General features: G+C 45.1%; 1 protein-coding gene across 1 annotated transcript in view; it reads left to right on the top strand.

Moving 5' to 3' along the window:
* The first annotated feature begins 2,037 nt into the window (after positions 1-2,037).
* The window catches only part of RIOK1 (RIO kinase 1), a 68,719-nt gene continuing 44,703 nt past the window's right edge, over positions 2,038-26,053 (top strand). Inside the window, exons 1-5 of the mRNA XM_040433005.1 lie at positions 2,038-2,136; positions 15,782-15,962; positions 16,107-16,197; positions 20,187-20,256; positions 23,426-23,468. Of these exons, the coding sequence (XP_040288939.1) occupies positions 2,090-2,136; positions 15,782-15,962; positions 16,107-16,197; positions 20,187-20,256; positions 23,426-23,468 (432 nt within the window). The 5' untranslated portion in view covers positions 2,038-2,089. The remainder of the gene's footprint in view (positions 2,137-15,781; positions 15,963-16,106; positions 16,198-20,186; positions 20,257-23,425; positions 23,469-26,053) is intronic.

The following is a 26,053-nucleotide window of genomic DNA, read 5'->3' on the forward strand; positions in this document are numbered from 1 at the left end:
TGAATACTATCAGCCTCACTGACTAGGCTAGGGCCTAGTCACTAGGCTGATAGTATTCATGCTGCAATTCTTATTTTGGCCACCAGATGGCAGGCCAACATAAGAAATAAGCAATTCACAGTAATAAAGTCATTTAAAAAATCCCTGATTGTACAAAATTTAAAATAAAAAAAAACGAATTTATAGACTCATATATGAGCTTCAAAATCATTACACATTTTTTTTAAAAATATATAAAAAATTTAATAAAAAACTTTAAAATCACCCCCCTTTCCATATAATAAAAAATAAATACCTAAATAACAATAAATATAAGCATCATGGGTATCACTGTGACCAAAAATGCCTGTATTAATAAAATATTTAAAAAAACGAATACGGCAAATGGCGTAACGAAAAAAAAGGGTCAAAATTTGCCATTTTTTTCATTGCTTCTCTTACCCAAATAAATGTAATAAAATTTGATCAAAAAGTCACACACACTCCAAAATGGTATCAATAAAAACTACAGATCCATTGGCACAGCAAAAAATAGTGCATGTTCTATTTTTTTGCGGTGTGGTTCCATAGGTTCCGCTCCGTGCCTGCACACTGTATCTTCTGAATTGCAGGCGCATTCAAGTGAATGGGTCCGCATCCGTGATACGGTGCACATACGCCCAGTGCCCGTATAATTCAGACCTGCTGCTTGCAGGCCGCAATGCGGGTACGGCCGGCACTCGTTTTTGTGGGTTCTATACCTTTTTATTACTGATAATCTATCTTTTGGATAGATCAGCATCTGATCGGTGGGGGTCCGAGACCCCCGCTGATTAGCTGCTTGAGAAAGCAGTGGCGCCTGCAGTAGCTCTGCTGCCTACTTGCTCTTTCCCGCAGGCCAGTGAGGTCACGACTGTCATCACTGGACTTTATCCCATACAGCGAATGGCATAACGGGAAAAAAAAACAGCAGCTTCCAAAATGGTATCAATAAAAACCATAGCCCCCACACAGCTCTGTCGACAGAACTATAAAAACAAGTTATGGGGTCAGAATATGGGGCTGAAAAGAAAAACTAAATGTTAAAGTTTTTATTTCTTTTTCAATGTTAAAGAGGTTCTCCAGGCTTTTTCATATTGATGACCCATCCTCAGGTTAGGTCACCAATATCAGATCGGCGGGGGTCCGACACCCGGAACCCGTATGAGGAGAAGGCGCGTGCTGTGTGCACATGCCTTCTCCCGTCTCTTTTCTTGCTGTAAGTCTATGTGACAGGAAGAGGGAAGGGAGACGGCACGTGCGCACAACACGCATTGTCTCCTCAACCAGCTGATCAGCGGGGTGTCGGTGTTCTAATAAAAATCCTTACTCCTGAAAATACCTTACCCCTCGTGACTTCAGGGGGTGTGTGCCTCAACTTCTGGGGGTGTGCGCCTCAGCGCAAGCGCACTACCACGGCACGGGTAAGGTAAAATTACAGGGAGCACCGGGTGTCGGACCCCCGCCGATCTGATATTGATGACCTATCCTGAGGGTGGGTCATCAATATGAAAAAGCCCAGAGAGCCCCTTTAAAAAACAAGAAAAACGATATGAATGTAACATCACGGTAATCGTACTAACCCAGAAAATGAAGGGCCCAAGTAGGTTTTACCGTAAGACACAAAACCTTTAAACTGTGTCAGAATTGCATTTTTTTTCACCTTTAGAATTGCTTTTCACTACATTGTATGCAATATTAAATGGGGCCATTAGAAAGTACAACTTGTCCTGCAAAAATCAAGCCCCCATGGGACTATGTGAATGGAAAAATAAAAACGTTATGGCTCTGGGAAGTCAGGGAGTAAAAAGTGAAAATGCAAAAAGGAAAAATCTCCAGGGTCTCTGGTGGTTCCCAAATGTCCCCTACTATGGGCGAACACTGCAGTCTACATGGCGCACACTAGGGGGCAGCATTGTATATTGCAGTCTATGTGTCTGTCAGTACATGGCGCGCACACTAGGGGGCAGCATTGTATATACACACAAGGCGCACACTACAGGCAGAGGCAGGCTCGGGGCGGACACAGGAAGCACATGGAGGCAGCTCAGTCACACAACCCGGTGTTCACATGTTAGTCCTGGAGAGCAGCAAGATGGCGGAGGAGCCGCTGGACAGGTCGGTGTTATATCTCACCATGTCTGTGCCGGGTGTTACATCGTGTGGCGCGTTATCGCCAGGTGGCACTCGGGTCACGGGGGGGTGTTTGGTGTGTAAACATGGCGGTTCCCTATGCAGTCTGTAATGCCTTACACACTGGTAGTTCCCTCCTGTACAGGCCATGTTTTATTATATCTGTTCCTAGAGAAGCTGGGTGATTGCTAGTATGGCTGCACTAATATACCCAGGAGTCTGTGACAACCTCAGAAGGAGCTGTAATTACCTAAGGATCCCTAGAAGATATTGGTTTTCGAGAAGGATACAGAAGAGGGCGACTTCATGTGTGTCATGTATAATGGCGATACTAAAAGGGGGATTGCAGATTTGTGATATTGATGACCTGTCCTCCGTATCTGATTGCTGGGGGTCCGACACCCGGGACCCCTCTGATCAGCAGTATGAAGTGGTGCAGTGTAGTTATAGCTTCCTTTTCCATTCACTTGAATGGGACCAATTGCGGTAACTAGGCTGCACCACTGCTACAAGGGAGACGACGACGGAAACTAGGCTGCACCACTGCTACAAGGGAGACGACGACGGAAACTAGGCTGCACCACTGCTACAAGGGAGACGACGGCGGTAACTAGGCTGCACCACTGCTACAAGGGAGACGACGGCGGTAACTAGGCTGCACCACTGCTACAAGGGAGACAACTGCGGTAACTAGGCTGCACCACTGCTACAAGGGAGACAACTGCGGTAACTAGGCTGCACCACTGCTACAAGGGAGACAACTGCGGTAACTAGGCTGCACCACTGCTACAAGGGAGACAACTGCGGTAACTAGGCTGCACCACTGCTACAAGGGAGACGACGGCGGTAACTAGGCTGCACCACTGCTACAAGGGAGACAACTGCGGTAACTAGGCTGCACCACTGCTACAAGGGAGACAACTGCGGTAACTAGGCTGCACCACTGCTACAAGGGAGACGACGGCGGTAACTAGGCTGCACCACTGCTACAAGGGAGACGACGACGGAAACTAGGCTGCACCACTGCTACAAGGGAGACGACGGCGGAAACTAGGCTGCACCACTGCTACAAGGGAGACGACGGCGGTAACTAGGCTGCACCACTGCTACAAGGGAGACGGCGGCGGAAACTAGGCTGCACCACTGCTACAAGGGAGACGACGGCGGTAACTAGGCTGCACCACTGCTACAAGGGAGACGGCGGCGGTAACTAGGCTGCACCACTGCTACAAGGGAGACGGCGGCTGTAACTAGGCTGCACCACTGCTACAAGGGAGACGACGACGGTAACTAGGCTGCACCACTGCTACAAGGGAGACGGCGGCTGTAACTAGGCTGCACCACTGCTACAAGGGAGACGGCGGCGGTAACTAGGCTGCACCACTGCTACAAGGGAGACGGCGGCGGTAACTAGGCTGCACCACTGCTACAAGGGAGACGACGGCGGAAACTAGGCTGCACCACTGCTACAAGGGAGATGGAGGAGGGAAGTATGGAGACTGGGGGTGTTGTAACAGACTGCGACTCACTGTGCCAAGTTCCAACCCAGGAGGGTGATACATGGTCAGTGTCATGGCAGAAATGGGAGTGGCCCTTCTCATGGGGTGTGGGTTGCATAAAAGGGCCTGGATAAATTGCATGCTTTGGGAAAAGCAAATAATCTCTGTTATTAATCCATTGGCGCCAATGTCCGACTGTTTGATATGTGTAAGTGAGGGTCACTAGCAGCTGCTCTTACGTGCATGCCAGTCCCGTGGTCCCAAAATGGCAGCCGATGGAGGGTCATGTGACCAGTCCAATTCATTAACGGTCTCCATGCGTAGTCTGTCCGCAGTGTAAGTCAATGGAGGATGTTGATAGACGGGACGTGTGCTAGAGCCCCTATATTAACTTCAAACCCCAGACCCATCTATTAGGCCCCATGCACACGACCGTATCCGTTTTTCAGTCCACAAATCAGATACCGGCTGCGTGTGCCTGCACTTTCCCATTCTGCACATCCTGCACCATTGTCCTCAGTATAGGACATGTTCTGTCTTTTCAGTGGAGCAGCAGAACGGACCTACGGATGTGGACAACGCACGCATCTTTTGTGTCCCCATAGAAATGAATGGGTCCGCAAAAAATGTGGATCGGATGCAGACAAAAACTACGGTCATGTACATGAGGCCTTAAAGGCCATGTACACCTTCAGGGGCAGTTTTTTTTTTATGATTTCATTTTTGGCTAAAAATCTTTTTTTCAATTGGCCTTTATTAAAAATATTGGGCTCTTCTGTCACAAAGGGTTAACTGTTTTTCTCTTTCACTTTGTGCTGGTCATCTAATAAACCTTATCTCTAAGGCTACTTTCACACTTGGGGCAGAGGAATCCGGCAGGCAGCTCCGTCGCCGGAACTGCCTCCCGGATCCGTCTGGTGTCATCCGGAAAAACGGATATGGCGTTTTATTTATTTCACTTTTTTTCGGTCTGTGCATGCTCAGACCGGAAGGACGGTTGTGGCATTCCGGTATTTTGAATGCCGGATCTGGCACTAATACATTCCTATGGAAAAAATTGCCAGATCCGGCATTCAGGCAAGTGTTCAGTTTTTTTTGTCCGGAGATAAAACCGTAGCATGCTGCGCTATTATCTCTGTCCTGATCCGTCAAAAGACTGAGCTGAAGACATCCTGAACGGATTGCTCTCCATTCAGAATGCATGGGGATAAAACTGATCAGGTCTTTTCCGATCAGAGATAAGGTGTCCGTCTGCTCCTGGTCTGACGGTAAAGACAGAAAATCCAAAGGGTGCTACTAGAGCATGTCGAATCTGTACAGAAAAAAAGGATTCCATATGTTTAATAAAGAACAATTAAAACATTTTTGGCTCAAAATGAGTACAGTGCAATAATAAAAATAAAAATCCCCCCGAAGGTGTACGTAGCCTTTAATTTCAGACCCCAGAACTGGCCTCTAAAATAATAGACCCCAAGCCAGACCCCCTATAAAAATAAAATAACTTAATCTAGCCCCCTTGTTTGCAGTGACCGAACATGGGGTCACTGACAGTCACTTCCAATCACTTTGGCCTAAATTTACTAGTGTTGCTGGGGGGACGGGGGGACGGGGGGGGGGGGGGTAGTAACCAGGTAAAAAGTACCGTATATATCACCAGGTAAGGGAGGCTGACTCTTGGTGGAAAAAAAAAAGAATGATTTCCTACCCATTCACGTCACCACTGCTAGAAGAACACGTCAGCAAGCACTTGCATAGAATAATTCTATACACTGCCTGCCCTACAATACTCCGCACAGGCGCGCACACACCACGCATAGAGAGTAGCCCCTCCACAATGCATATATTACTCGGCTTACCCTGCTGTCCTATAAAAAGGCTCTCAGAGGCTACTTTTGGATAGTGTACCTCTTGGTGAGAGATTGTTGACTGCTAGACATGCCTGTAAGGCCTCTTTCTCACGGGCGTTGCGGGAAAATGTGCGGGTGCGTTGCGGGAACACGCACGATTTTTCTGCGCGAGTGCAAAACATTGTAATGCGTTTTGCACTCGCGTGAGAAAAATCGTGCATGTTTGGTACCCAAACTTCTTCACAGAAGTTCGGGCTTGGGATCGGTGTTCTGTAGATTGTATTATTTTCCCTTATAACATGGTTATAAGGAGAAATAATAGCATTCTGAATACAGAATGCATAGTAAAATAGGGCTGGAGGGGTTAAAAAAAAAAAATAATTTAACTCGCCTTAATCCACTTGATCGCGCAGCCGGCATCTCTTCTGTCTTCATCTTAGGCTACTTTCACACCTGCGTTTAGGTCGGATCCGTCTGGTATGTGCCCAGACGGATCCGCACCTATAATGCAAACGCTTAGATTCGTTCAGAACGGATCCGTTTGCATTACCATGAACAAAAAAAACAAACAAAAAAAAACTTTTTTTTTTTTTTTTTGTTCATGATAATGCAAACGGATCCATTTTGACTTTACATTGAAAGTCAATGGGAGACGGATCCGTTTGAAAATTGAGCCATACTGTGTCAACTTCAAACGGATCCGTCCCCATTGACTTACATTGTAAGTCTGGACGGATCCGTTTGCCTCCGCACGGCCAGGCGGACACCTGAACGCTGCAAGCTGCGTTCAGGTGTCCGCCTGCTGAGCGGAGGACAAACGGAGCCAGACTGATGCATTCTGAGCGGATCCGCATCCATTCAGAATGCATTAGGGCTGGACGGATCCGTTCGGGGCCGCTTGTGAGCCCCTTCAAACGGAACTCACAAGCGGAACCCCGAACGCTAGTGTGAAAGTAGCCTTAGCTGTGTGGAGCAACAGGACCTGTGGTGATGTCACTCCGGTCATCACATGATCTTTTACAATGGTGATGGATCATGTGATGACCGGAGTGACGTCACCACAGGTCCTGTTGCTCCACACAGCTAAGATGAAGACAGAAGAGATGCCGGCTCCGCGATCAAGTGGATTAACATAGTAACATAGTACATAAGGCCGAAAAAAGACATTTGTCCATCCAGTTCGGCCTGTCATCCTGCAAGTTGATCCAGAGGAAGGCAAAAAAACCTGTGAGGTAGAAGCCAATTTTCCCCCACTTTAGGGGAATAAAAAATTCCTTCCCGACTCCAATCATGCAATCAGAATAACTCCCTGGATCAACGACCCCTCTCTAGTAGCTATAGCCTGTAATATTATTATTTTTTTTTTTTTTCCTTTTTTTTTTTCACTTCAGACTTCAACCTCATAGAGTGTACACTTATACGCTCATGTTCCGTTTGCCAGCCCTTAGCGTCTCTAAGCAGGTTTCGCATCATTAGTGTAGTTATTTTTCTTACTTTGTTTTTCTCTTGCCCCAGTATGTGATAATCTTTTATTATTATGTATTTTTTTTTTTTTTTTGGGGTTTAAGGTATTACTCCTTCCTTTTTTAATTTATTAGTAGTCTCGGGTAGGATGAATCTTCACTTCCTTTACCTTATCCCCATTCCTCCCTCCCCCCCACCCTCCCCCTATCTCACCATAAACAATCCAGAAGACTTTCTCCTGATGCCTACGTCTCTATTTCACTTTATCTTTAGGTCTCAGCCCCTAAGTTTTTCGGCATAGCTCCAGGATCTCTTAAAAATCCTCCAATTTTCCCACTTTTTATCTTGAACTATATCACTGCCTTCCACTCCTACTCTCAATTCTTCCATTCTATAAGTTTCTTCCACGGAGTCTATCCACTCCCAAATGTGGGGGCAGTCTACTTCCTGCCAATTTCTCGGTATTATTCTTTTGGCAGCATTTAATAGATGTGGGACCAGGGTTTTTTTTATATTTTTTGATTTTTTTCCCCACCCCCATGAAACAATACTACCCACGGGTCCAGCTTAATTTTTTCTTTTGTGATCTCTTCTATGCATCCCAATATTTTTTTCCAGAATTCCTCCACCTTAGGGCATTTCCACCACAGGTGGGCCATAGTTCCCGGGGATCCGCATCCCCTCCAACACTCTCCCGTTTGTCCTTCGTTGAATTTAGATAGTTTATCTGGGGTCATGTACCATCCAGTCAGGCATTTATAGCTCATCTCAGCTGTACGGCTGTCTACTGCCGAGGAATGGACCAGTATCAGCATTTTTTCTATTGAGGTCCTATCTCGCTTTGATCCAAGTTCCCTCTCCCATTTTTTAACATAAGGAGGGATCATCCGCTCGTCCATCTTTAACAGGATCTTATATAATTTTGAGATCGTTCCCTTGACCTTTTCCGATGTGCATAATTTTTCTAAATCGGTTAACTGCTCCCCTGACCTCAGTGGGTGCGGCAGTCTTTGTATAAAGTGGGCTAGCTGATGGTATCTCCATTCGTCAATTTCCCCAAAAAAATTTTTCCCCTTTAATTCTTGTAGTGTTATAATGTGCCCATCTTTTATTACATCCCTTAATTGAGTGGTGTCTTTTTTTTATCCAATTTCCACCAATCTGTGTTTTGCCCGGTGCAAAATAGTCATTATTTTTTAGTGCCAGTAATGGTGAGTTAAATTCCTTTTCTATTTTTTTATATTTAGTGTCCCAAATTTTTAGTGCATTTTTAGTTATCTCGTGTGAATTCTTATCTAGTGTCCTATATTGAGGTGGGTTCCATATAATCTTGTCCAAGCTGGCTTTTGCCATTTCGTTTTCGATATTGACCCATCTTTTTTCCTTACTGGCCCTAGCCCACTCCACCACCCTCGACAAAACCACTGCCTCATAGTATGTTTTAATGTCTGGTACCGCTAGTCCCCCCTTAATTTTGGGTTGTCTTAGGGTTTGGAGGGATACTCTATGTTTCTTATTTCTCCATATGAAGTTCATAATCTGTTTTTTAAGAGCTAAGAAGAGTGTTCCGGGTAAGCTTATGGGTATCATCTGGAACTTATAGGTAATCTTTGGTAGAATTACCATTTTACAAAAGTTTATTCGTCCTATCCAGGATATTGGTCTATTTTTTATCCTCCCAATTTCCTCCCTAATTTCGTTTAGCAAAGGAATATAATTTTTCTCATACATTTTTTTTTATTGATGGGACAAGAAGAATACCAAGGTACTTAAGTGCTTTTACCCAGGAGAAGCAGTATTTCTGTTTTAAATCCCTTTCCTCTCGTCCGTTGACATTGATACTCAGGATCTCGGTTTTAGCTACGTTAATTTTGAAATTTGATATTTCTCCGTATGACGTGCATAAATCTAATAATTTTGGGATTGAGGTTTTAGGGTCTGACAAGTAGAAGAGGACGTCATCAGCAAATGCTGAGAGTTTATGTTCGTCCTCCCCTATTTTGACTCCTCTTATGTCGGGGCACTTACGTATCCTGGCCAATAATGGCTCCAGGGAGAGCACAAACAGGAGTGGAGACAGGGGGCACCCCTGTCTAGTTCCGTTTTTCATTAACAATTCTTGGGATAGGCTTCCATTTATTTTTATTTTTGCCCTTGGTTCCTGATACAAAGTTGTTATCCACTTCCTCATCCTTTGGCCAAACCCCATTTCATCCAGGGTACGCAGCATGAATTCCCAGTCTACTCTGTCAAATGCCTTCTCCGCATCTATCGACAAGAGTAGACTGGGGATTCCAGTTATTTTCATTTTTTGCATTATCAATACCGCTCTGACTCCATTATCCCTCCCCTCTCTTCCCTGGATGAACCCTGTCTGGTCTGGGTGTACCATCTTTGCCATTTCTTGTTTTACTCTCTCGGCCAAGACCTTTGCAAACAGTTTTACATCTGTATTTAGCAGAGATATTGGTCGATACCCTGAGCAGTCCCCTTTATCCTTCCCCTCCTTGGGGATAACTGTTATGATAGCCTCTGAGGCCTCCCGGCTCAAAAAGAAATCTTCGCCCAACCCATTAAAATATTGGCATAATTTTGGTAGAAGGATCTCCTTACACTTTTTATAATACAGGTTGGTGAAACCGTCGGGTCCCGGACTTTTACCTGATGCTGTACTCGCTAATGCAGAATTAATCTCTTTTTCCGATATTGGTCTATCCATTATCTCAGATTCACTTCTATTTATTTTTGGCAGTCCTGCATCCCTTAGGAAATTTACCGTTTTATTATTTTTTTCTCCCTCCTGTCCTTTCCTTTGTTCCACCGCATACAGTCTCTCATAATATAGCCTAAAGGTCTCCGCGATTTCCTTTGTTGTATGTAAAATCTCTCCTTTTTTCGTTTTTGATTTTGTCTATATAGTTTTTTGATTTTCTTTTTCTGCACCATTCTTGCTAGATGTTTATTGGTTTTATTCCCCCACGTATATCTTTCCCTAGCGATTAAATTAAATTCCTTTCGGGTTTCTTGATTCATAATATCTTTCAGTTCATTACGTTTATTAACCAGTTTTAAATATAGATCCCGTTGTTTCTCTATCTTTTTATGTTCTTGTTCTAAGAGGAAAATTTCTTCTATTAATTCTTCTTTTTTCCTATTTTTTTCTTTTATTTTCCTTGCCCCTTCCGAGATCAAAGTTCCTCTTATCACTGCCTTATGGGCGTCCCACACTGTTGCCACCGATACTTCCTTCATCTCGTTTAACTTAAAATACTCTTCCAGCTCTTTTTTTACTCTTGTTAAACTGGTTTCCTCTATCAACAAATGTTCGTCTAGCCTCCAATTTTGTTTCGGCTTCGGATTTCCTGAAATGTCTATTGTGATACTAACCGGTGCATGGTCAGAGATCGTCATGGTTTCTATTTTTGCTTCCACCACGATATCTAGGGTTCTGTGGTCGACTAATATGTGGTCGATCCTAGAATAGGTCCCATGCACCGGGGAGTAGAAAGTGTAGTCTCGTTTGTCCGGGTTGAGGACTCTTCAAGCGTCTATCAGTTGACTCCTAAATAAGGCGTCCCTAAGCTTTCTTAACTGTACGCCCCGCACGCTCGATGTCTGGGATGTCCTATCTATTTTTGGGTTCATACTTAGGTTGAAGTCTCCTCCTATGATTACACTTCCCCTCCTGAAGTCTATCAATTTCCCTAGTATCCCCAAGAGAAATTTTGTCGGTGAGTCATTTGGGGCATAGACATTTACCAGAGTACATTCTAATCCTTCCAATTTTCCTCTCAGGAAAAGGAATCTCCCCTCTGGATCTGTCAGTCTATCGGTTAGTTCGAACCGTACCCTTTTTGAGATCCCGATTGCTATCCCTCTTGCTCTTTTGGATATAGAATCCCCATAGTACCAAATGGGGAGCTCTGGGGCATATAGTCTAATATTTGATCCTAGGGTAATATGAGTTTCCTGTAAAAAGGATATATCTGCTTTGTAACCCTTCAATTCCTTGAGAACCTTATGCCTCTTGGTCGGGCTATTGAGACCTTTCACATTATAAGATAGACATTTGATTTGTGGCATCTTTTAATCTTCCCCTTCTTTCTGATTTATTTTGGTGAGATAGGTCCCTCCCTCTCCTCCCGTTCCCCTCCACCCTCCCTCCTCCCCCCCCCCTCCCCCCCCTTTCGGCCAGTTTTTGGCCTCTGGACCATCCTCCATGTCTGGCCCAGTTTCCTCTAGGTGGGGTCCTGGGGTTGCCTCTCCTCCGCTTCACTCATTGTGCGGGGGGGAGGGGGGATAGGTAGATCCCCCCACGCACCCAGCACCACCAGCAAGGGTCAAGACAATAAAAAACCGGATCTTCCAGAAAAAAAAAAAAAAAAGATTAAATCATTATGACTTGACTCATATATATTCTTTCCTTTTTCTTTCCTTTTCCTCCTTCCCCTCTCCCCTTCTCCCTCCTCCCTTATCTCCTACTCCTCTATTCCCATCCTGGTAGGTCGGGTATCTGAATATCTAGTTTTTTGCAAAATTCTTCTAAATCTTCCGGAAATCTCAGTGTTGTCGATCTTCCGTCTTTTGTGCCAATTAGGCATGCCGGATGTCCCCAAGTATATTTAATGTTTAAGTCTATCATCTGCTTTAGAAGTGGCTTCAGTACTCGTCTCCTTGCCAGGGTCTCGGCAGATAGGTCAGAGAATATCTGTAACTCTCTCCCATCTAGCACTATCGGAGATTGACCCCGCAGTTTCTTCCACACTATTTCTTTATCCTCATAGAGTCGGAATCTGATTATCACATCTCTTGTTCGCTCTGAGTTAACTCTTTGTGGATTCCCCACTCTATGAACTCTTTCTATCCTTATGGGTTCTTCTATTGGTTTTTCCAAGAGGGGATTGAATAACATCTGCATTTTTTTCCTGAGATCTTCTCCCCTTTCCTCTGGGATCGATCTTATCCTTAGATTTTGTCTGCGGTTTCTATTTTCCTGATCTTCTATTTTGTAGAGGATAAGTCTCTGTTGTCGTTGTGTCTGGTCAATTTGATGTTTTAACCCTTTTACTTCTTGTTCGGTCGTCTCTATTCGTTCTTCTATTGTTTCAATTCTGGACATAAAATGTCCGAGGTCTGTACGCAGATTCTGTATTTCCCCTTTGATTTCCTCCTTAATCGCCACTTCCATCCTTTGTAGCATCTCTGCAATTTCTCCGTTATGGGGGGGCTGTGCATTTGATCGGTGTCCCTTATTCCCATTGCCCTCCGATCTATGCTCTATATTGCCTTCTTCTCTTGACTCTATTGATGTTTCGCTGATGTTTTCCCCCTGGGGTTTTTTGTTTACAGACTTTTGGTCTTTATTAGCTTGCTGTTGCTTTGTCCCTCCCGGGGCTCCTTGTGTTTGCGGACTTACCCCTTTAGTCATGAAAGGTCTTATAGAGCTTGTTGTTGATGTATTACTCGGGGTTGTCGGGGGTCCCCCCCTTGTAGACCTACTCGTCATTCTACTCATATTTTCCCTTTTTCTAATTCTTTTCCCCAGCTTGACCTTCGACTGCCTCCCCCGGTTTCCTCTTTACTCTCCACCTAGCCCCCCCTACTTTCCAAATGGCGAGGGGGGAAGTACTAGGTGGGGTGTCTGTTCCCTTTTTTTTGTGAGTTCCCTAGTTTTCCAATTTTTTCAGAGCATCCCTAGTCATGTAGATACTCTAAGTAATGGTACCCCACAATTCCAGCATATATAAGTTCCCCTCCGTTCTAGGGGGAATAATCCCAGATGCCTTTGTTTATGTATTTGTCTTCCTGACCCTAGAAGTCCTGGGCGAGTTCTCAAAGGATTTGGGATCTTATCATATATTTATCACATTGATAAAAAAATCACTTTGTAACCCGTGTGGGATATGAACATTATATCCGGGGGGGAGGGGGGGGGGGTCCCTTGGGCTTCTCCTCTGATTTTTTTCAGCAGATTTCCCCCGCTTTATAAGGGTCTTCTCTACTAACCTTCCTCCTCTTGAAAAATTAGCGATTAAGGTTGAGGGTTAATACAGTCTCCTTAGACCGGCTTTTACAGTACCCCTTATATGAGTCAATCACTCTTGCTATGGCAGCAGGTTATTACTTTATACTTATCATTGGATCAGAAGGTATTTTGTGCGTTATTTACTTTCCCAGTACATTGGCAACAGTCATGTAACATCACCGTTTTTTTTTCTTTTTTCTTTTTTCTTTTTTCTTTTTCCCCCTTCAAACCTTACTGCTGTGCCCCTCCTCTGATTTTTCCAGTAAATTTCCCCCGTTTTTTAGGGGTCTCCTCTCATACCTTCCACGGGGTCCCTTCCAAAAAGAATCAGGAGAGAGAGCTTATATGGTCTATCCTAATTCAGACCTCCTGCCACTCGGTCCACTCTCCTCCTCACCCCTCTATTTGCCGGTTCTTTTAGCCGCTGTCGGCCCCGGCCCAACTAGGCATAGTATGATGCCTCCGAGGGTGGGGGGGGGGGGTGTCTGTGGTGTTTCCTTATTTTATCCAAAAAATTTTTTTTTTTTTGGGTCACTTATCTATGCCCTATGAGATGCTTCTATATTCAAGTAAAGAATGTCTCTTGAAAAATTGGCGTTTAAGATTAAGGGTTAGTCTAGTCCCCTTAGACCGGCTTTAACGATACCCCTTATATAGGTCAGTCACTCGTTGCTACGGCACCAGGATATTACTTTATACTTATCGTTGAATCAGTAGGTATTTTGTGCATTATTTACTTTCCCAGTGTCATTGGCAACAGTCATGTAACATCACAGTTTTTTTTTTTTTTTCCAAATCTTTACTGCGTTAACCCTTTCTTCATAGTTAATCCTTTCCCCTTAGGGGTCCTTAAATGTCCTCTATCTTACCTCTCCTTCCTCCTCCAAATGCTCAATAGGGTAGGCAGAGAGAGGACACAAATAATACAAACATAAAAGGAGAATCCGACCTTGACTCTGGTGGTGGGAGTGCTTTGCTGTTTTTACCACACTCCTTAGGATACAGACCTCCGGCAGCGCTCTCTCCGTCTCTCCCCTGCTGTATTCCTCTGCACTGACCTGCTTCCTGGCATCTTTGACTTGGCGTCGTTTGTGCTGTTTGAACTCGTTCGGTCCGTGCAGAGAGCCGTCTCCCTCTGCGCCACTGTTGTACCTGGACAGCTGATTGCAGAGGCCGCGATCGGTGTGCGGCGTGCGGCTAACAGACGGGGAGCTGCCAGCTCCTCTCCCTCATTGGATGCGGTCCGTCCTCATCCCCCCTCAGGCTCCCAGCGCTTCAACCTCCCCACCTACGAGCGCGCGTCCTCACGTGCACGTGCGCGCCATTGCGTCTAGCCTGTAATATTATTAAGGTGAGTTAAATTATTTTTTATTTATTTTTTTTAACCCCTCCAGCGCTATTTTACTATGCATTCTGTATTCAGAATGCTATTATTTTCCCTTATAACCATGTTATAAGGGAAAATAATAAGGTTCGGGTCTCCACCCCGATCGTCTCCTAGCAACCGTGCGTGAAAATTGCACCGCATACGCACTTGCTTGCGGATGCTTGCGATTTTCACGCAACCCTATTCACTTCTACGGGGCCTGCATTGCGTGAAAAATGCAGAATATAGAGCATGCTGCGATTTTAACGCAACGCACAAGTGATGCGTGAAAATTACCGCTCATGGGAACAGCCCCATAGAAATGAATGGGTCGGTATTCAGTGCGGGTGCAATGCGTTCAACTCACGCGGAATACTCGCCCGTGTGAAAGGGGCCTAAGATGTTTAGTTGGACTGAGAGAAGCAGGATGGTCATTTTGTTGAACTGCCCACCATCTAGGCTGTCCTGACCTAGCTGTTAGGAGATGTTGGTGACGTGAGGGCACACACACAAGGTGAACAGGTCCCGGATTGTTTCATTGTCCACCATTTACACACAAGTGGCGCCTTCATTACACATCCCTGTTTCTGCCCACACCAATTCCAAGCACTCGGCAGGGAATGTATTGACCCGCCACCATTGCCTTTTGTTTGCAGTGGTGTAGTGAACAAGAAACCTGGACCGCTATGGACTGCAACCGTATTGTCTCTAGTGATGATTCCAGCTTCTGGTTGGGTTTGAGAATGGAGGCCCTAGTGGAGATATGAGGGACACTAACAGCTCAGCGATGTGTGCAGGACGTCCTGCAACCGCATGCGTTGTCTCATTGCACGGCTTCCAACTGGCAGCTCTCCGCAGGATAATGTCTCGCTCACGCACAACAAAAGTTTCCCAGGAATGTCTTTCAGCACTTCCTTGGCCTGCCAAGTCACCAGATTTATACCGCGTTCACACCACGATATGTGGACCTTAAACTGTGGATCTGTAACACATGGGTATTGGCCATGTGCACCCTGCATCCATTGACTTAAAGAGGTCCGCAATCTGCATGTTGTGGACAAAGATAGGACATTTCCCACCTTTTGTGGTGTGGCCACACGGACCGAGCAGCACACAGCCTGGTCCCAAAGGGACTAAATCTAATATCTAGTGGTTTCTAGACCACATTTATTCTGAATTCCATATGTACACGTGAAGGGCAGTGATGCCAGCCTCGGGTGATACACGTGCTGCACACACTCATAGCTTACACAGGGGACACGCGGTGCCCGCTGACTAGGTCTTCATGGTGGCTGTAGAAGAAGTGGTGGGGTAGATTTATCAGGAATTACTTTAATTTAAAAAACATTCTTATATTATGAAGGTGGACATTGCATGCATATAAGGATGACAATCACAGTCTCATGTCCTGTTGCCTTTGGTTTTATAGTGAGGGAATGGAAAGTTATGAAAAGTTCCTTCAGAGAAAAGAAGAACTTGCTTCTCAGGAACGGTATGAAGAGGATAATGAGGAAGAAGAGGAAGATGATGATGACGACGATGATGGATGGTACTGGGAACACAGCAGCACACACATTACTAAGCAGTATACAAGAGGGAGTAACCCCCAGGTAAGCCATGCAAATAATTCTGTGTCTCTTCTTTCACTTCCAAATCACTTGTAGCTCATTTAGCTAGCCCTACAAGACACCATGTCTGGTTTACCCGAGAATTCCTGGGGACAGTCTACAGCAGCGTCTTTTGTTGTGTTTCAGGCTAACAGACAAGATATGAATAAGAGCTCATCTAAGGCGTATACAGCGACGGACAAAGTCTTACAGAAGTATGAACACAAGATTAACCTAGGTATGATTGAGCTATTGTATCACATGCTGCACAAGTCACTGCACGGCGCAGTCCAGTCTGAGTGATCTGCCGGCCTGACGCTGCTGTCGCCATGTATTGGCCATGTATTGTCCCTGTATCATGGTGCAAACTCCCACCGTTTATCAGATGTTATGTCTGCATTGTGTTGATGGCGTACTGATCTGAGTATGGTGAGGCTGAGAAGCAGACGGTGTGGCTGGTATTTGGGCGCGGAGTCCACACTTGTCAGTCATGACATCTCAGCAGCAATTTTCTTAAACGTTCAACTAGCCATAGATATTAGATGAAGATCCGACACCAAACTAGATTTGTTATGCCTGAATCCCCCGCTCAGTCCGTACATTGCTACTCCCTTCCAAACCATTGTATAGAACACCTTGCACAGAATGGAATACCCTTCTTGTCCCATACACTATACTGCATTGGCTGGGAGGGGAGGCGGTGTGCACTGCACTGCATTGGCTGGCTGATTAACTTTTATTAACTCTTTCTGGGAGGGAGGTGGGAAACTGCAATACTGCCACTGCGTTTTTACGTTATAAATTTTACGGTGTTCATTTTTCGATATAAATAACTTAATGCAAAATACAAATGCAATAGCACTCTGCAACAAGCATTCTGCCCTGCCTCTATGCTGGATGTTGAATGAGGCATTGGTGTACATTTTGGCCAAAGCGTAATAAGCCACTCACCACGTCAAGGTCGCCTCTATGGAGTGGCTTATTACGCTTTGGCCAAAATGTACACCAATGCCTCATCGAGCATAGAGGCAGGGCAGAATGCTGGTTGCAGAGTGCTATTGCATTTGTATTTTGCGTTTGTATATGTATTTCGCCATAGCGATGTGCACCTGCATACAGGGTTGTGCTGACTCAATCACCCATAAATAACTTAATATCTTTATTCTCTGGGTCAGTACGATTACAATGATACCAAATACCTACATATATATATATATTTTTTTTTTTACGTTAAACTACTTTTAATTTTTCTTTTTTGGAGTTGTGTGAGGGCTTGATTTTTGAGGGACAACTTGTATTTTTCATTGGTATCATTTTGGAGTAAATTACGCTTTTTGATCGCTTGTTAAAGGGTTTCTATCACTTCGTATGACATAATTAGCTGTCAGACACTAGCGATCTGCTAGTGTCTGCTCTGGCCAACCATCCTACTATAATCACTTGTGGGGCAGCGGTTTTGCTAAAAAACTAACTTTTATAAATATGCTAATGAGCCTCTAGGTGCTATGTGGGCGTCATTAGCACCTAGAGGCTCCGTCTACCTTCATACACAGCCTCCGCCCAGCGCGTCCCTCCAGCCCGCCCATGTCGTCCTCCGTGTGACGCAGCGGCCGAATTCTCGCGCATGCGCCGTGCGCGGCTGTATTCGGCGCATTTGAGATGTCTGAGCTCGGAGCGGTCAGACATTCAATGCGCATGCGCGGATGTATTCGGCGCATGCGCATTGAATGTCTGACCGCTCCGAGCTCAGACATCTCAAATGCGCCGAATACAGCCGCGCACGGCGCATGCGCGAGAATTCGGCCGCTGCGTCACACGGAGGAGGACATGGGCGGGCTGGAGGGACGCGCTGGGCGGCGGCTGTGTATGAAGGTAGACGGAGCCTCTAGGTGCTAATGACGCCCACATAGCACCTAGAGGCTCATTAGCATATTTAGAAAAGTTCGTTTTTTAGCAAAACCGCTGCCCCACAAGTGATTATAGTAGGATGGTTGGCCAGAGCAGACACTAGCAGATCGCTAGTGTCTGACAGCTAATTATGTCATGCGAAGTGATAGAAACCCTTTAAGTATTTGGTGGCAACTAAATTTATTTTTTTTACGGCGTTCACCGTAGGGGATAATTTACATGATATTTATGTAGTCTGGGTCGTTAAGGACGCGGCAATACCTAACATGGGGTATATATATATATTATTTTTTTTTTTTCATTGAAAAGTGTATTTTCAATGGAAAAAAAGCTTATTTTTTATGGATTTTTGTGTTATTTTTTTTTAACATAATAGTCTCACAAGGGGACTAGAACAGACAATATTCTGATTGATTTTAAAATGCAATGCATATATTGCATATCATTTTAATGACTGCTATACTGACATTGAATGGCAGGCTGCGCCAGAGAGGCATATTTGGTATGTTATAAATAAATTGTTGGAGGGCACTCAATTACCTGGAAACATCCAATGTAGGGTGTCAATAACATAATTTAATACACATAAAATGCTCACACATAAAAATAAACATACATAAAAAAAGTGCAGGATGCACCCAATGGACCCTAAAACAATGTTTTGTACAAAAACACCAAGAAACCGCAATTCAGGCTGGGGACCCGATCCTGGTATGGGCAGTCCGAGTCCAGCTGCAGTGTTGTATTAAGATGTGCGATCCTATCTGGCCGAATATAGGACCGCACTTAATCGCCGTATGTGGCGTATAAACGTAATGTAGATCACATATGTTGGTATATCAATATAGCCCCATGGGGCAAAGTACATTAACCCCTCTTGTGTCACTGGAGGGAGATCGATGTAAATCCCTAGTCAGCGACTTAGACTCACATCGGCGTCCCGTGTGGTCTCGAACGCGGCGTCCCACGTGATCCACGCGGCTCCTTGGAAAGCTGGTAAGTGAGTTAGGTCCTAAAGTCCGGACTGTGTGCTTGTATTCGCACAAAAGTTCACTCAGCGGGGGTCCAGGGGGCTGCCTTTCAATATCGGCACCTCAGGACTTTAACGAAAAACTTTGCTGTCGTTTACCGGACGCGTTTCGGGGTACAAGCCCTTTCCTCAGCGGTAAGGCATTATATTCGGCCAGATAGGATCGCACATCTTAATACAACACTGCAACTGGACTCGGACTGCCCATACCGGGATCGGGTCCACAGCCTGAATTACGGTTTCTTGTGTTTGTTTGTGTTTTTGTACAAAACATTGTTGTTTTGTACAAAAGGGTCCATTGGGTGCATCCTGCACTTTTTTATGTATGTTTACTTTTATGTGAGCATTTTATGTGTATTAAATTATGTTATTGACACCCTACATTGGATGTTTCCAGGTAATTGAGTGCCCTCCAACAATTTATTTCTTTCATATTTTCTGTTTCGGATTTGGGTGAATCCGCAGAGTGAGCACCGGTTCCTTGGGGATAGGGTGGGGTGAGCCGCTGAATATCAGTACATTTTCATATTTGGTATGTTGACTAATATATTTAGATTTTTTTTTTTAAAGTTTTTTTTTTTTAAATGGGTTGTCCAGTTTAGAAAACCCATTTCCATATTTCATATACCCTATTGGGGAATTCTGATTTAATAAAATGGAGGGAAAGTTCCCTGTTCAGGATCCTAATCTTCTTGCCAGGGTAGAGTGATTCCAAAGAGCATCACCCACCCTGGAGTACTTGGCCTGTCCTACATTACACAGACAACATATTGTGAATGAGCTCTGTGTAATGTTTAATTCCCCACTTGGTGGCGCTGCAGGGAAACGGAGCGCCTACTGCCAGGTTTTACCATATAAACAGCTTACTCTGTGATCAGCTTAAAGGGGTATTCCCAGCAAAGACAATGGGGTATATCGCTAGGATGTGCCCCCATTGTCTGATAGATGCGCTTCCCAACTCTGGGACACGCACCTACGCTGAGAACAGAGCGGGGAGAGACGAAATAGCCGAGCCAGTGCTCAGCTATTTTCGGCAGTCCCATAGAAATCGATGGAGGGCGGCTGCGCATGCACAGTGCGCCCTCCACCACCTTTCCCCGTTCTGTTCTCGGTGTAGGTCCGGGTCCCAGAAGTGGGACCCGCACCAATCTGACAGTGGGTGGCATATCCTAGTGATATGTCCCCATTGTCTGAGATGGAAAAACCCCTTTAATGTCGGGGACTCTTCTAACAAGCATAGATTGGAGAACCTTTTGTATGATTGACATGAAATATTGAATGTTTTCTAGGTAAATTGACTCTTTCTGACTCTGTTATGAACAAAGTCACTGAAAAATCCAGACAAAAAGAATCAGACCAGTAAGTACACATTTTCTACTACCGTGACTTAAAAGGGTTTTTCAGGATTTTAATATTGATGACCTATTCTCAGGGTAAGGGCTCATGCCCACAAACGTGTGCGGCCCGTGCTGCGGACTGCAAATTGCGGTCCGCAATGCACGGGCACAGACCGTGGGGCAGCCGCATGCGGATCCTGGCTCCATTCACTTGAATGGGGTCCGCGATCCGCATCCGATGGCCCGCACCGCAAAAAAGTAGTGCATGCACTACTTTTTTGCGGTGCGGAGGCACATACAGTAAACCCACGGAAGCACTCCATAGTGTTTCCGTGGGCTTCCGATCCGTGCCTCCGTTCCGCATCTCCCGGATCGCAGACCCATTCAAGTGAATGGGTCCGTGATGCGGGATGCACACGGCCGGTGCCTGTGTATTGCGGACCCGCCGTATGCGGGCCGCAATACGACGACGGGCAGCACACGGTTGTGTGCATGAGCCCTAAGAGAGACAAGCATACTTGGATACACAGTAACAGTCTGAAATGGGAGTAACCCTTTCATTCAAAACAGAATTTAAAGGTGTATTCCAGAATTTTTAAATTCATGACCTATCCTCAGGATAGGTCACCAATATCAGATATGTGGAAGTCCGGCACCCCCGCCGATCAGCTGGTTCATTGTTTAATTGCAACAGCAGCGGTAAGCAGGTGTAATTACAAGAAGCCGTCCCATTCATTTCAATGGGATGGCTCGTTCTATTCAAAAGTATACGAAGAAGCCGTCCCATTGAAGTGAATGGGACTAGGGCTGCAACGAGTACTCACGCCGTGACCTGATGCGCTGTGTGACATCACGCCCAGAGTAGTGCGGAACGATAGAGTGTCGGCGGCGCCCTGCTGGAAACGTAAGTTGGGGGCACGACTAAGGCCGGGCGCCCGGAGTGCACAGCGTCATAGCAACCAATGGCGCTGTGCACGTCAGGAGGAGGGCAGGCTGGGCTTTTACGGACCGTGCATCCGTGGTTTAACTGAAGTGTGGCCTGGCCTAAGGGGAGCAGAGAGGATGGCACAAGGGGGAGTGAAGCTGAAGGCATCGGGTGGGGGGAGAGCTGATGGCACTGGGGGGAACTGATGCACTTGGTCTGATTGAACGGGGGGGGGGGGACGAAGGGTGTTGGGGAATGATGGCATGGGGTCTGATGAGTTTTTATAAAAGAAAACAATCTATTAATACATTTTTTCTTATTGGAGTACTTGATTAATCGTAAAAGTAATCGGTAGAATACTTGATTGCTAAAATAATTGTTAGCTGCAGCCCTAAATGGGACGGCCTCTTGTAATTACACCTGCTTACCACTGCTGTTCTGACGGTGAGAAGGTTAACAATGAACCAGCTGAACGGTGGGGGTGCCGAGTGTCGGACTTGCGCTGATCTGATATTGATGACCTATCCTGAGCATAGGTCATCAATATTAAAATTCTGGAATACTCCTTCAAATGCTGTTGAATGAAAGGGTTACTCCCATCTCAGACTGTTATTGTGTATCCAAGCATTCTTGTCTCAGAAGTAAATGGAGAGAGCCACCTTCCATTCATTCTCCGCCTGACGGTGGCAGCTACTTCACCGGATGGGATGGAGGTCGAATGATCTGAATATCTGAACTAGCGCTAATATTTAAATTCTCAGGCATACTTGCAGTTAAAGGGTTTATCCCATGAAAAGTATTACTACTCAGTGCGCAATTATTAGGCAAGTGAGTATTTGGACCATATCATAATCTCTATGCATATTTTCTAACTCCAAGCTGTATAAACTTGAATGCTTATTGGATTGAAGCATATCAGGTAATGTGTATTTATGTAATGGGGGAGGGTGAGGCCTAAGGGGATCAAGACCCTATAACAAGGGGGAGAAACCAATGGCAGACATGGACGAGCCTCCCTAGCCTTGTGGGATGTTTTCATCCGCGTGCGGGGACCAGGAGCAGCGCAGGGAGTGGGGAGCCGCCAGGTAACTAGAATCAGTGTGAGGGGCCCGGAATATGGGGGAGCATTTGTTAGTGTCGGATAACCCCTTTAAGAAACTGCCAGACCCCATGGATGGAAGGCTTATGACTGTTATTGAAAAGAAGGGGGGCTATATTGGTCAGTGTTTTTTTTTTTTTTCTGGTGGTGGGGGGGGGGGCGGTCATAAATGTTTGTTTGTAAATCGAGTTGTTTATTATTCTCACTTTAACAGATGAAAATAAACAAGTGAGAGAAATGTTCCCGTTTTCCTTTAGCTACATAATAATCCTGCACATTAAGGGTCCATTCACACGTCCGTATGTGTATTGCAGATCCGCAAAACACGGACACCGGCAATGTGCGTTCCGCATTTTGCGGACCGCACGTCGCCGGCACTCTCCTAGAAAATGCCTTTTCTTTATTGCGGACAAGAATAGGACGTGTTCAATTTTTTGGCGGATCCGCAAATGCGGGTGCAGACAGCACATTTCGTCTTCATAGAAAATTTAATGGGTCCGCACCTGTTCCGGACGTGTGAACGTTTTGCGGACGTGTGAATGGACCCTAATAAAGCCAAAACCTCACTCTCTCTTATTTTCTTAAATATTCAGGTTTGAGGTTTATTAACATCTTGGATTGAATAAAATGAATCCTTAAAAATACAACTTGCCTAATAGTTGTGCACGCAGTGTATGGAATGAATACAGTTTCTTTTTGAAATTGTTATTGCAATATAACTGCAGCATTCAGTTTCGTGTCCACCTTCTCCTGGGTTCAGAGGTGGACTGACCTGCTCATAGCTCACCTGCTCCCTTCCCCTTAGTGCTGGCATAGTGATCTCATAGTGAAGGTGGAGAGGTAGCTATATTTCTCTCTAGTCGGTGGAGAAAGAAATTGTGCGGGTATTACATACCTTCTTTATCTCTGCGGCAATATGTGAGGCGCTATTTTCTATGTAGGGGAGGAAAGGGATAACGCACTATATGCAGTACATCCTGGGGATGCAGCCCCTTAATGAGCTTCTGCCCACCCACAAAAAGGCAAGCAAGTCCTGTAGATATGTGCACATCTTAGATGTGTGGGATTACCCCTTTAATAAAACGCCCACGCTTTCAGTTAGTTTTGGTAATTGACTAAATAGAAGACAAAGCGATATTTATATGACCCTTTCTTTTATAATCCTAGGTATCGGGTCAAAGACAAATCTGATAGAGCTACTGTTGAACAGGTATGTAATGTTTTGAACAGTACCATCCATAGAAGCCTAAGAATATGTTCACACATGGCAACAGAAAACGGCACTGAAATGCTTTTAGAAAAACATTTGTTTCTTCAATTAGAAAACTGTAATTTCCCTTTGCAGTTTTAATTACCACACTTAGAGGACCAGTCACCTCTCCTGGCATTGTGTAGTAGTAGCGTCCCGCTCTCGGGTGGAAGACTCGGCACGAATCTGCGATGCGTTCACTCCCTTAGAACAGCCAAGAGAAAAAGAGTTTGATCCAGCGAGTAAAATCTGCAAAGTCTTTCTTTCTTCATTTAGTAACTAGTTGCATTTCCTATGTAATAACATTATCTTTTCATATAACTCTATATTGGGCCATTGCTCTGTTCTTCCTTCTAGACGTTTGAGTCTGCAGATGCTCCAGAATTGCTATTACTGTTGTTGCAATTCCATTGCTGTTTTCATTATGCAATTTTAATTATTTTCATTACATTGCAGTTACAAAAAAAAAAATCTGTCAGCAGTTTTGACTTCTAAACTGCTGATCGCACTAGATGCAGCTGGGGGGGGGGGGTTGTCCTGCTGGAGAGAGCAGGACAAACATGTCTATAGCAAAGCTTTAATATCCTGAGTAATGTGAATATGAAGTTATATTCTGCCAGGTTCTGCTCCTGTGAAGACAAGGCTTCACTGTGAAGTGCTTTTTCCGTTGGACCGCTTCAGCTGTAGCACCCAACCAGGAGACCAGTACAGCTGTCGCTCCGAGAAGAGGGGAGAGGCAGGGAAGCAGCACAATGCACAGAGCACTTTCCAGTGAAGCTGTGCCTCGTGGGCACAGAATAGAACTTAATATTCACACTACTCCTAATGATAAAATCTCCACAAAAGGTATTTGTGTTACTGTTCCTGACCCCTACCTAGAGCGATCAGCAGTTAAACAAGGTCAAAACTGCTGACAGACTCCATTTAAAGGGAAGCTGTCACCACAAAATGCAGTGTAATCTGCAGGCAGCGTGTTATAGAGCAGGAGGAGCTGAGCGGATTGATATATAATGTGGGAAAAGATTTAGTAAAACTTCTTTATATAAACCTTACCTCTTTTTATACATCAGTCGTGTGGGCGGTGCCACTCAGTGATTGACAGCTAACTCTGCATGGCTAAGCATATAGGAAAATTGACAGGGCCAGGCATGGAAAAACAGAGTGGGGAGGGTGTGACGGTTGCAGAGATAGCAGAGCCTCTAGGTGTAACGGCAACGCCCCCGTTGCTCCTAGAGGCTCATTTGCATTTATTAAAACATAATTTTTCTCAGTAATGCGGGCACATATGAACATGGGACCAACACAGATGCCTTCAGCTTCCAAGTGCACATGTAACAGGTCAACCAGATTCATAGGTACATACCAGATGTGACGGGGAAGATACTGCAACACTGGTTGGGTAGTAGGGACCTTATGGGTATTCTGGAGGGTGCAGGGATGCATGGGGGGAGAGAGAAAGTGACGCTTATAGAGCTTATGAAAAAAGTGTGGGCAAAGGTGAAATTGATCAGGGGAGTTGGTGAGGTAGGAGAGCTTTCCCCAATATGGAACAATAACTTGATGCCAGAGTTCATTTCTCTATCAGGAGTCCGAAATTGGGAATCCCATGGAGTAATGAGGATAGGTCAATTGATAGAGACTAATGTATTTAAATAATTTCAAGATCTACAGCAGGAATTCAACATTCCTAAAGTGTGGTTCTATCAATACCTGCAACTGAGACACGCCTGAGATGTCACGATAAGGAAGGGATGCATTATTGCAAAAATGGATGTGGTCCATAAACTGGTTCTCCCAGCTGGAGGAAAGAGAGGTTTGATATCACAGGTGTATACTCTGCTTTTAGACAAATTTTTGATAGATTTCCCTCTTACAAGGATGAGAAAATGGGAAAAGGACCTGGGGGACATCCCTAAGGAACAGTGGGAAGATATATTGGAGGCAGTCCCGAGAGTGTCTGTAAGTGAACAGGGCAAGTTGTCACAACTGTTTATCATCCACAGAGTCTACAAAACTCCAGTGTTTTTACGGAAAATTGGGATTAGAACTGATGACAATTGTCCAAAATGTATGGCGGAAGGTGCAGATCTATTTCATATGCTTTGGTCTTGTCCAGTGCTAAGTAGATTTTGGGATGAGGTGTTGACTTTGATTAATCGTAACCTGGAGTTGAGGGTGCAGAAGGACCCAAAGATATGTGTGCTGGGATATGTGAAGGAGATTGGTGGGGGAGAGGCGGTCAAGGTGGCAGTTGGGAGACTACTGTATGTAGCCAGGAAGCTGATTGCTTTTAGGTGGATCCAGGGGAGTCCGCCAACTGTGGATGAATTTGTGAGAAAGGTGCATGATATGTTAACTTTAGAGAGGGGAGTGTTTGTTAGGAGGGGTTGTCCTCAGAAGTTTGAAAAGTTGTGGAATGATTGGTTGTCTCACACTCATGTTGTAATATAAAAAGGTCTAGAAAATTCATGCTCTGATTTGGGGGGGGGGGGGGTTGGCAGTTGGGGGAGGGGGGGTGTATGTTGTTGGGGTTTTAACAGTCAAAT

The sequence above is a fragment of the Bufo bufo genome, chromosome 5, assembly GCF_905171765.1.
Source record: "Bufo bufo chromosome 5, aBufBuf1.1, whole genome shotgun sequence".
NCBI classification, from domain to species: domain Eukaryota; kingdom Metazoa; phylum Chordata; class Amphibia; order Anura; family Bufonidae; genus Bufo; species Bufo bufo.